Source organism: Phocoena sinus, chromosome 21, assembly GCF_008692025.1.
Source record: "Phocoena sinus isolate mPhoSin1 chromosome 21, mPhoSin1.pri, whole genome shotgun sequence".
NCBI lineage: Eukaryota > Metazoa > Chordata > Mammalia > Artiodactyla > Phocoenidae > Phocoena > Phocoena sinus.
The window spans coordinates 23,974,016-23,985,981 of NC_045783.1; the positions used below are offsets into that span (position 1 = coordinate 23,974,016).

At 52.2% G+C, this 11,966-nt stretch overlaps 1 protein-coding gene across 2 annotated transcripts in view; it reads left to right on the forward strand.

Annotated features, from left to right (window-relative positions):
- RBPMS (RNA binding protein, mRNA processing factor) overlaps nucleotides 1-11,966 on the forward strand; it is a 187,075-nt gene extending 175,109 nt beyond the window's left edge. For both annotated transcript variants that reach the window (XM_032618438.1, XM_032618439.1), the window contains 2 exons: nucleotides 5,951-6,052; nucleotides 11,854-11,966. Coding sequence is in view for 1 of the 2 variants with exons in the window: in XM_032618439.1 (XP_032474330.1) it covers nucleotides 5,951-5,996 (46 nt within the window). In the remaining variant the exon portion in view is untranslated. The remainder of the gene's footprint in view (nucleotides 1-5,950; nucleotides 6,053-11,853) is intronic.

The following is an 11,966-nucleotide window of genomic DNA, read 5'->3' on the forward strand; positions in this document are numbered from 1 at the left end:
GTGCAGATTTCAGTTACTGAAGCCCTTAGCACCGTAAAAGGTCAGCGCTTCCAGGGGGCTCCGGTCCTAGGTCAGAAGGAAGGGCCTCACCAAACAGAAGGATTAGCGTTGGGTGTCAGAGTACCAGAAATCCCACACGGGAGCGTCGGAGGGGCCAGTCAACCCACACCCCGACCAGTCAGGATTCTCTCTCTGGCCCTGGCAATAAGTCAGTCAAAGGATGACACTTTTGTACTTTAAGACATCAACTTCAATAAGTTAGGATTGTACCTTTCCTTCCCCTAAGCTGACATATTTCTGAGTGTGGTCAAAGAGCACTTGGCCTCGGATGTAACCGTGGACAGAGACTTACACGCTTCTAAGGTCGGAGTTAAAAAGATTTTTTACCGAACGATTCTCAGAGCCTTTATAACAATATGGGCATTGTGAATCTTGAAGATTAGGAAACTCTAGGATGCAGTATTTCTCAAACTTACTTGAGACCAGGAAACCCTTTTCTCCCACAATCTTAGGAGACGAATGTTTTACATAGCACACACCTTGGGAAACCGTGCCCTCACCTCTTATCCAGAACCTACACCAGGTTATACACCATACGTATAACCCTTGGACCAGGAGTCACCTGTTAACACTTGTCACTAATATGTGATTATAGGGGGAAAACCAGGATTCTTTCCTTGAAGCTACTTGTATTTGTCCCTTATTCTGAAATTGTTCTTCTCTGTGTGTTAAAGTACCCTTTTAAAATGAAATGGTAATGTTAGTGACAGTGTGTTTCCAATGTCCTTTCTTAGAAAGGTGAAGTCAGCCGTCCGTGCTAGACACCTAAAATGTTCTTTAAAATGTTTTACTATTTTGTGAAATCTTAGTTTGCTATTTAAGGGTGACTTTTTTCTCCCTGAAAATATAATTTTTAAGCTTTTGAGGTATATTCTGGAGTCCCTTTAAGTCCAGAATTTCCTAAGTCCATGCTCCATATCCATATGCCCATAATTAATTTTAAAATTTGATTTATGTATCCCCGGCCATTGTTTCTTTGTTCCGAAAAGCCTTAGGCGTTTGTTGTGTGGGAACCTTCTCCATTACTGGATGACACCGGTCTAGCGCTGTCGTGTTATACAGCTCCGGAAGGCACTGTTCCCAGGTACCTCTCTGTGACAGTGTTTATCTCTTAATTTTTGGAGGCTGGTAGGTATTCACCTAGAGGTGTTTAGGGTAAGAAAACCAGAAATTCTGAAGCTTATGAAAGAGTTGATGGGGTGAAATGTAGATCTGGCATTTTTTGCAGAAGCTGATAGTTGAGGAAATGAATGAAATCGGAGGTGAGGTCGGTGGGACAGAACCCAGAGGCTCTCCTGGATGCAAGGGGTCAGCTTGTTGAGAGTGAAGAGTGACCAGGGACAGGGGCGGCACGGCGCCCGGGGAGGGCAGTGTTGAGCTGCCTGTCCTGAGTAAGCTGAGTAAGATTTTGGCAGTTCCAGTTGGCAAAAGATGGTGGTGGCATAGGGCCCAAGGAAAGAGAAGGCAGGATTGGTAAGCAGTCGAAGAGATCTACCTCCATACCCCAGAGATCTAGAGGCGGCGTGGCTACCAGAGAAGGGCCAGCAGTTGCTCCCCACTGCCCTGGAAGTATGGCTTCTGAAATACTGTAGGATCTGGGTGCATCATTGTTCTGAGATAAACTTGGGCCATGGGCCAGGCTCCTTCCTTGGGGTCTGAAGGGAGTTGGGGAGGGGAGGTATTTCGGGAGGGGGATAGATCACTGAACTCATTACACTGCACTTGGGGTTGGGACTGCAGTCTCCCGTCCTGCCTGAAGTTAGAGCAGCTCAGTGTGGCTCCGTTACCCAGGCTCCTTCTCGTCTCTTGGATCAAGTCCTTTCCAAGACAGCTAATAATCCAGGCTGTGTAATCTTAAGGAGACGTAAGTGAGAACTGAAAACAGTGGTGCTGATGAAATAACAAACATTTTAGAGCAAGATGAGTCTCCAGAAAAGGGCAAGTGAAGGGTAAGTGCCACCAGTGGAACCACTGGCCCACATGGCCTTCCTGTACTCACTGGAAGGGGCTTTCTTCCCCCCTGGAAAGATGGCACCGGAATAGGGGCAGGAGTGACATCTGGTATCAGACATAAGGACCTGTACGCAGACCGGCGTCACTTCTGATGTGTGGAACGTCAGGGCTGCCTCCTCCTGGATGCTGAACATTCCAGGCCTGTTCTCCCGGAGGTCCTTCAGGGATTTTTAATTGACCCGCTCTGAGCGCTTATTTCTAAAGGGAAATCAGTGACTAGACTAGAAAAGTAAACAAGCTCTTTATTCTTTAAACGTGTGTTATTTATCTACTATACGGTAGATATAAAAATGTGTGAGGGCTTCCCTGGTGGCACAGTGGTTGAGAAGTCCACCTGCCAATGCAGGGGACACGGGTTCGTGCCCCGGTCCGGGAGGATCCCACACGCCGCGGAGCGGCTGGGCCCGTGAGCCATGGCCACTGAGCCTGCGCGTCCGGAGCCCGTGCTCCGCAACGGGAGAGGCCACAGCAGTGAGAGGCCCGCGTACCGCCAAAAAAAAAAAAGTGTGAAACTAGGCCTGTGCCCCTGAAGAGCTTCAGTTCTAAGGGGTAAGAGCCATGGACACACGTTTTAAAGAGAAAGGAGAATTATTGCCCAGGATGCTCCCAAAGAGAGGAGCGCTCCAAAGGAGGTGGGTGTGCGTGCGGACCGCCATCAGCGGCGTAAGTAAGGCCACCAGAAGGGTGGTCGTCAGAGGGGTGGGTGTTACGTTTTATTTGTTCAACATCTTGACAGACAGTGTTCACTCTGGTTACAACGTGTGCACATCACTACGGAGTTTTGCTAATGGGTCAGCCTTGTGGCCGAGAACCCCAGGAAACACAGTAACGATTGGCAGTGATCAATTTCCCAGATGGGTTGAGGACAGAAAAGCATGAGCAACTCTGTAGTCACTCCTTACAAGGAATAAGGGTTACGCAGTCTTCCTGGTTGGGTATCCAAATGTAGTTAAATAAATCAGAAAAAAGAGGGGAGAAAGAATTAGAGTTGGAGTGGACGTGGGAGGGTGTTCTTAAAGAACTCATGAAATTTCCCTGGCCGGGGACCGAGACCACAGCATAGAAATTATAAGCACGTGTAGTCACGGCCTCACCGAACTAAAGGAGAGCATGGCAAGGGATAAGAATTTGAACCTGTTTGTTCCCCTTGTTTAGTTTTGGGGAGGAATGGCCTAGTCTGTCTTTGGCTGCGAGCACAAGCGCCTTGGGGATGCGGCCACGATCCGGAGAGCCCCAGCTGCTGGATGTCCAGGCAGCAGCACTTAGAGCTTAGCAGGGTGGGAAGGGCAGAGTCTTCATGGAAGCCCAGACAGCTGCTGTGGCTTCAGGCATTCACCCCCTGCCTTCTGCCTAGAAGAGGCCCCAGGGTCCTTCCCTTGTCTTCTATGAACCAAGGTCTTTCAGTCACACGTAAGGCCATTGACACAATACATATTCAGTGACCATCTGCGGGATATAAGGTACTGTTCTGGGCGTTGCAGACACAACAGTGGACAGAAGCAGACAAAACCCTTGACTTGGTGGAGGTGACATTCTGTAACAGGGAGAAGAGTAATAAAATACTAAAGTAAACAGTAGGTCGGGTGGTGACAAGGGCTAATGGAAAAATGCCAATCAAGGAAAGACGGCGACTGTGAGGGGTCAGCAGGTGCTTCCCTGCACACGGCAGCAGAGATGAAAGCTCTCCCAGATTTATATGGGGTTCTTTTTTCAGAACAGACCTCACTTTACTCAAGCTTAGAGGACAGTTTAACTTCTCTGTTCCTCTTCTCCCCTCCGTTTTGCTACATCCAAGTGAACAGGCTTGGGCTGGGTGGGGCTTGAAGGCAGCACTGGCAGAAGGTGCCCGGCGGCCCGAGTGGATGAGCCCTTCCCTGAGAGGGGTCTCCACGTGCCCTGGTTCTGATTCCCTCACCCTGAGCCCCGGGGTCTGTTTTGCTTCCTGTGTGAGTCAGAAAGTAGGGACGGGCCTGAGAACCTGCCTCCTGCCAGGTACGGGGGTGGTGGCATCCCTTCCAGCTTTCTGCTAACCACCTCCTAGCACCTGCCGAGCCATGTGCCAACCAGGACTCTTGTGACAGCCAGCACAGTCAGCTGTGGCTCCCCCTTCACCCGTGGTCTATTCTGTGAGTCTGGCTGGGACACGGAGGCCCCCGAGCACGTGCACCAGGGAGCTGCCTGCCCGGCCCCTGGAGGAAGGTCACAGATCGCGGCCGCATGTTAAGATCAGGACACTGAGCCTCAGCGTTTCCGCAGTCGCAGGGCAGGGCCACCTGCAGGAGCCGACCGTCCACGGCCATCAGCTCTCTGCGTGGCTGAAAGGAGAGCTTCAGAAGGCCGGCGTGCGCTACATAGAGGTGAACGCGTTGGGACTCCCCTCTGGTGTTTTGTGTTCTTTGGGGAGTCCGCTTCCGGGGTCTCTGCAAAGCAGACTCTGGCCCATGTGTTCTCTCTGCCCACCCGGTGAGCCTGGCGTGTGGACAAGTGTTGCTGATACAGGAACTGCAAAGAGTGGCTTGCTGATAAAACCCTAGTTTCCCAGAACCCGGGCCCAGAAGCCAGGGTTCCAGGACTCCTAAACCACCAGTCCTCAGTCCTCCCGACTAGCTTCAGCCCAGAGGCTGAGAGGAATCTGGTCATCAGTGTGATTTCCTAAACGACAAGCAACCTAAAAAGGCAGCCTTGGTCTGGCCGCCCCAGGCGGCACCCTGGGTCTGTAGGCACACCCTCCCTCCCTCCTTGCCTGTGCCCCAGCAAGTGTGGACACGGTCGGGGAAACTTGGGTCACATGATAGGTTTTGTTTCCAGGGGTGAACATTTATTTTTCTGTCCTCAACCCAACTTCTACCAGGAGACTAGAATCAATGTTTTTATAGTGAAATTCTGGGGGAAACTTTTTTTTTTTTTCCTGACTCTGAGAAGAGAGATGCCCTGGGAAGGCGATCTTTCCTTCAGCCTGCCGCATCACCCCAGAGGCCGTCTGAGCGCAGGGCATGGTCTCCCTGCAGCATCCCGGGGCAGCTTTCCACAGCACATCGTGCGCTCCTGTCCACAAAGCCCTGTGCGCCAGAAGCAGGTTCTCTGTCCCGGGAAGCAGAGCAGCGCTGAAGACTTGAGGAACGTTAGCAGGGAATCGGGCACCGGTGTCCACGTGCTGGGCGAAGGCACCAGGAATTCTTGATGAAACCTGCCAGCTCGGAGGCAGCCACGCCTGCAGGAAGAATATTAAAAATGTGTTGCTCACTAAGTGTCTGCCTCTTCCTGTCTCAGAATTCTCAGACACTGGGAATAGCAGGGTATGTTCACAAGCGTTAGCTTTTGGGTTTTGTCTCCTAGTAGGTGCCCGGAGCAAAGTCGAGTTCATTGGTGCACGTGATAGCACAGGGTTCTCCTGGAGGGTTGCTTCTGTGGGCTTGGGCTGACCAGAGTTGTCCCTGGGGTCTGGGGCGGCCCCTGGAGTTGGTTAGGTTTCGGGCTGCTCTCGGGGGCCCTCAGATGCCGTGCCTTTCCTCTGTCTAGTCCTGGGGGACGTGTGTGCAGAGGCCCTGCCTGTCTGCCCCCGGGGGGCTTATGCCCTGGTGCTCCTGAAGGGGCACGCTTTTTTCCAGGTGCCCTCCCCACTGGGCTTGCTGCCAGGGAGTCCCTGGGGGGCACCCCGGTCCCCGAGAGCCGCCTCCCGCTGGCTGCACCACGTCCCAGTGAGAGCTCTTCGTGGCACTCCCAGTTGGAAGCTTGTCCTCAAGCTCAGCAGTGGAGGCCTTTGGTGCTGGTGCCTTTGCCTCGCAGCTCTTTACCCTCGGAACAGGCCCGGGGAAGCCGGCAGCCGGGGCTGCTGTCACCGCGGGTGTCAACGGCTCATCTCTTTTCTCCACCCCAGGTTCCAGGTGTGTGATGGTGGCTGCAATCTGTCTTGTGGGTCTTAACGCAATCTTCAAGTGGCTCCTGTTCTCGAGCTGTTCTACAAAACTGGAGCGCGCTGGTGAGTTCCAAACTCAGAGACTGAACGGTTCCTCCCAAGAAGCAGCGTGTCCCAGGCAGGGCACGACCGCGTGGAGTGGTGTAGTCGGGACCATCCCACCAGCATCCCCTGTGGGTGGGGCCCCTCCGGGGGCTGCGGTGGGCGCTCTGAGTTGAGACCTGCTGGTGTGGGTGCTCGGGATCGGCGTGCGCTCGTCTCCTCCAGCTGCCGTCTGCTGAGGGAAAGTCGTCCCAGGGTAGCAGGTGAGCTCTGCGGGCGCTCAGAGCGCGTCACCCAGCGCTTGGTCCTCACAGCCTTGCTGGGCGAGGCTGTCAACACCTCTCATCCAGCAGTATCCGGGTATGAGGTATTCCATCAAAGGGAACATATATATGAATGAAGTTTTTCCCTTGAAGCGCTAAGGCGTTTTTTTTTAACCGTTCTGGTGGAAATCTTCAGATGTAGTGTGTATATTCCTTTTGATCTGTTAATCCAGTTATACGGAATATACTGCAGCCCTTTCTTGAGGACTTGGAGACATTCTGAGCCTCTAAAGAAACGGGGCGATTGCCCTTGGGCATGACTGAATTAGAATGGAGTCTAAGTGGACTCCTCTAAACTGCGGGGCTTTTCTAGTGGCGAAGATTTTGGTGATGTGTCCGTCTTCTCCGTCGCTACCAGCTGTCACTGCTCAGTTCTTTCACTTCTGGCAGTAAGCGTTGTCTCAGAACAGTCGTGCAGCAGGGTTCCAGGAGGCTGCCTGCCTGCCGGGCACCACATGTGGGGCTTCCAGTCTCTTTGGAAAGCTTGACCTAGAACAGCAGGAATGCCAGGGGCAGGCCAGCAGCAGTTATGTCCCAGCCCAAATAAGGTGGCAGATTTCATGCCTGCGAGGGGCCTATAAAGAAAAGATGAGTCATAAAGAGAACAAGGTTCCTGCTAAGGGCTGAGAACCAGGCAGTCGGGCCTAGGAGGTCATTACCACATTTGGGGCATAAGTAAGCTCGTGCTCCGAAGACCACCTCTCAGTGCCCCCCAGAGGCGCGTGTAGTGGGCGCGTGCAGCCTGCCCACCCTGCCTGGTTGGGGAGCCGGCATCAGGCACTTGGGGTCTTTTTTCCCACTGACGTCTGTTTCTCACACTAACGAAACTGACCAACAGGTAGAGAGTTTTCCACGTCACACAGGGCAGCCAAGAGATATCCCACTAGTTCTACAGCCTTCTAATCGATCAGGTTTTCCTCTTCTCATGGTCCTTAACAGAAGTGCCCACAGTATTCTTACGGATATTACCACTCAGTAAAACTCTTTCAAAAGACAAGACCTTGCGCTTTGCTTTCTCTCCTCCTCTGGGGAAATTTAAGGACCAATTAGAAGCCACACATACAATTTTTTTAGAAGCAGGTTTAGAGTAGGGATTTTTAATTTTATTATTATTTTTTTAGTGTAGTAAATCAGCCCAGATCTCAGTCATTGGGGCACACGCAGATGAGCCCTGCCAGGAAGCAGCAGCAGCTGGAGCATGTGATGACTCTCTGCAGACAGGGGAAGGGCCTGGTGACAGTGGGGAGGAGAACCGGCTCGGTCCTGGGTGGCCCGCGTGGACGGGGTCTTCAGCACTAGCCGTGTTCACGGTGGGGCTTACCAGCCCCAGGCCACCCATCGGTTACAAGAGTGTGGAGGAGGCTTTCCCCTCCCCAGCTCTGAAGTCAGCCAGCACTGCAGAGATAGGCCTGGCCTGTGAGGAGGGAGGATCTCTGGCCCCGAGGGCTGGCGTCCACCCAGGGCCACAGCAGGGGGCGGCCAGTGTGAGCTCGTGTCCGTGTCCGTGGCCAGTGGTGCGCTGGTGCAGGGCATGCATCTTTAGAATAGGGAGGAGTTTCTAACCACAGATGACTGTTCCCTAGAGACCCTATAGACTGTGAAGCTTTTAAAATGTTAGTCTTTGTGTTACAAATTAGTACCAGCATTTGATCTTTCAAAAGTCAAGCTGACAGGTATAAAATGAAAACTAAACCACTCTTATTAAAAACCTTGGTCATATGATGTTGGGATTTGGATGGAAGGGAATATTTCTTACCTGACTTATAGTAAACATGAATAAATGTTAGAAAAACTCGGGGAAAAAATCATTAGTAAATAGGTCAAGTATAGATACAAATGGATTGGGGGAAAACAGAAAGAGGATTTTCTTCTTGCTGGGAGAAAACACTCACAAGGCGCTTGGATCAACACACTCTAACTTACCAACCTACCAAGCTGCCTCGGGGAAGAGCAGCCTCTCCTGTGGGTCTCGGCGTTGGCCACCCCCAGCCCCACCAGGGCAGCCGGCACCATGACCCATACCCATCGGCAGCTGTCCCCAAGCACTGAGGGACACGCAGTGATCTCCATCAAGGACAGCTGAAATGAACTGGTTTAGAATTGTGTAATATTCCTTAAGACACAGGGAGACACTCTCCATTGTCTTCAAATAGAGACAGTGGTGACCTGCTTCAGACAAGATTTTATACACATTTTCTTCCCTTGTTTATCCCATCACATGCATGTCATAGTTGACCCCCTTTCCGGAAAGGTTCTGTGAGGAGAGTCTGCTCTGTAAACAGAGCCTGACTCTCTCCCACCCCCCATGGTGCTCTGTGTTCCCGGATGTCTTTGCTTTCTGTTTAAAATGTCCTTGTTAATACATTCCAAGGTTTGAACTCCGTTCCTAGCTAAACCCCTTTCCTTGTTTACAGGGATTGAAATAGCCACATTTTGACCTTCTATTCAGTCTGCAACATCTATGGCAATGCGGACGCATTCTTTTCCCATGTGAGAACTGCATTTACCCAGCACAGTTATGGAAAAGCGGAAAAGCTCAGGAAACTATCGACTCTCACCCCTTTGTTTCTTCCCTCCCTGTTCTTTTTCACTTCAAAAGATCCGACTTTCTACGCAGCCTTAGATTAACCAGCCCCGTCCATCTTTCTTCCTGCTCAGGGGCCCAGGAAGGGGACAGAGGACCCTTAAGTCGGGTGTGTTGCTTATCGCCTCAGAAAGCTGGGGCGCCTTCCCAGTCCCTGCATCAGCTTTCTGTAGAGGCCCTGTCAGGGCCGGTGTGCAGAGCCCCACGTGGGCCCCAGGCACAGTCTCCTGGCGGGCCACGTCCCATTAATAGCCCATCGTTCCCGTTTCATGTGTCCTAGAGTCCAGGTGTCTGCATTTTTGCTCCATGCAAGTGACTGTGTCTGGAGTAGAGGATGGTGGAGACGGTCTCAGGGAGGGAAGTAATCCTTGTGAAAGCCAAGTAAGTGGCCTGGACCGTGAGAGCTCCAGCCAGGAGATGAAAGCCCTGCAGCCAGAAGGGATCAGGAAAGGCTGGAGGAAATGGTGCTTAAACTGAGTTTTGACAGATAGTAGGGTTTGTGTATGCGGAAATACACTAACAGAAGCGGGGGACGTAAGAATGACTGTGTGGTCTTGTGGAAAATGGATTTTGATGAAGGTTTTGAGGGTCTTGGGGAGGCAGCGGAGATCTGAGCCAGGTAGCAGGAGGTGCTTTAGGAATTGTCACCTTACTGCCCAAAGCAAAGTGCATGGTCTAGTGGAAACACGTACCCGGAGAGGCGAACCAAGCTGGTGATGGCGGTGTCAGAGTGACCTGAGAGTGCAGGGCATGTCTGGGACGCATCCGTGTGAAGGCCAAGTGGTGAGTCTCGGTAGAGACGCGTTGCCTTTGAGGTCGTGGCAGAAACGCCCAGGGCAGAGCTGATGGGAATGGGGAGAACTGCCCGGGAGCTGGCAACGTGCACTTGGCTGAAGGTGGCCTTTGAGCTCCGGAGAAGCAAGCAGACCTAGACCAGGCAGGCCCTGCCTCACCGAGCCAGGGGCTGTAAGAGCTTTGTCCTTCCTAAACTAGTGGGCGGCCCTCTCCAAGCCCATGCTCTGTGAGAGGCCCCTCAAGTTCCCAGAGCTTATGGGCTGCCCGCTGCTGTCCCCTGTGAGTTGTTCCGAAGTGGGAACTGCTGTTCCTCGGCACTGGTTTCCTGGAATTGACGATATCCACGGCTTGGGTTGCTGGCATGCGGTCAAGTTTGGAATGACGTGGGACTTGTCATTCCAGGCCTGACAAGCCAAGACTGAGGAGGAAGGAAGCTGGCCTCGTCTCCGGGTCCCCAAAGCTGGTTTCCCTCCTCCGTGGACGGACAGAGACTGGCAGGTGGGGGAGGCCCCTTTGGCAGCCAGAGGGCCGCAGATCAGACGCTCATGGGGACTGAGGCTTGTGAGTTCATTAGAGAACGTCAGCTGCTACAGCACCAAAGACCAGGCCTGGCCCTGTGACCCCCCCATAACCCTGGGCACGTGCATTCCTGCCACCCACCCGGGCCTGCTTCAGGCCGTGCACACCTGGGCTGGATCGGGGGTCCTGGTGCCCCACCCCCTGCTGGGTAGAAATCAGGCGGGAGAAGAGATGTAGCTTTCACGGGGAGGGGGGGGGGTCCTTCTGCTGGCCCTGCTGAGTGTCACAGTACGTGTGACCTGCACCAAAGATGGGGAGTGAAGGGTCCTGGCCCACTTCGACTCCTCCAGCATTGAGTGAGTCTGGAGGGCTGGTCCCCACTACTGTGCTGGGCACCAGGGGAAGCAAAGGAGTTTTCCTAAAGGAGGTGACCACCTCCTGCTGGACAAATCCTGTACCAGAGAACTCGGAGAAACTGAAGGGAGGACACGGGGACCTGGCTCCCAGAACTCGAGTTGGGAACATTTCTAAACCGAAGGGGACACTCGTTATCCTTTCTATAATCGTAACTAAATGATAGGCGAGGACTAATTTAATAGTTACAACAAGCTGAAGAGACAGGTAAGTGTTAACCTGACTTCAGAGAAGAGGTTCTGGATGTCCAGATCCCTACTCTTGAGAGCAGTGTCCTACCTTCTCCCCATGGAGTTTTCCATGGGCCACAGGTTTGTGGTTATTATATACTTGGTCTTCTGACTTGTGGCTCATTCGTTTTACCCATTTCTACTGTCAACAAAAAACTAGGCTCTGACAAGATATACTGGGACACAGTTTAGATCCAGCTGGCACTGGACGGATCTGGGTGGGAGAGGAGTGTTAAGATCGTCCAATTAGCTGTGTCTGAAAGAGTTTAACTCAGGGCAGGACAGGGGCTGTTAACAGCAAGGACGGCTTCCTCCCACATACAAAATTCTAGTAGTATATGCTGATTACTTCTACGTATACCTTTCCGGCAGTCACAGGTTTATGTGAGTCTGACCTGTTGGTATTGGTAAGATGGCAAGAAAACAAGGGACCGGGGAGCTGGAGAGATGAAAGTAAAATGAGTGACAGAATAAGAGTAGAGCACCTACAATGCAGCCTTCACTTAAGTGAGTAAATCCAGACACAAAGGAGCTGAGAAGTGTTTAAGAAACTCCTGGGACCAGGGCGGGGGTCTGCCAGGGACGAAGTCTAGATGATTGTCCAAAGGCCCTTTATTCTGCCACGAAGCAAAAACAAATATGAACGTTTCCTTGCAGGGGAGGGAGGGCTTGAAAAGATTCTAGTAAGAGAAAGATAAACAGAAATTAAACACCCACTCCCAGTGTTTGTAAAGCCAGAGCACTGAGCGTCTGGCTTGTGAGTGGTCTTCGTCTGGAGGGTCAGTGAGGATACTCCGTGTTTACAGAAAGGTGTACACATGCGCCGTTGTAGGGAATCACCAGGAGTCTCTGAGCCGTGGCTTCTATACACTGGTGTCCCGAAACAGCCCCGTGGCTCAGAGGAAGACCACGCACTTGTGAGACCCACTGCCCTTACGTGCTTTCTTTCTGTTTCAGGCTGGAACCCGCCCAGTTTTGGTCCCTTCAAGACTCTGCCACAGCCTCTATCACACATCTGTTTTTCTCGAAGAAAAAAATACAATAAAAATGTTTTACTCTTTTACACTGTA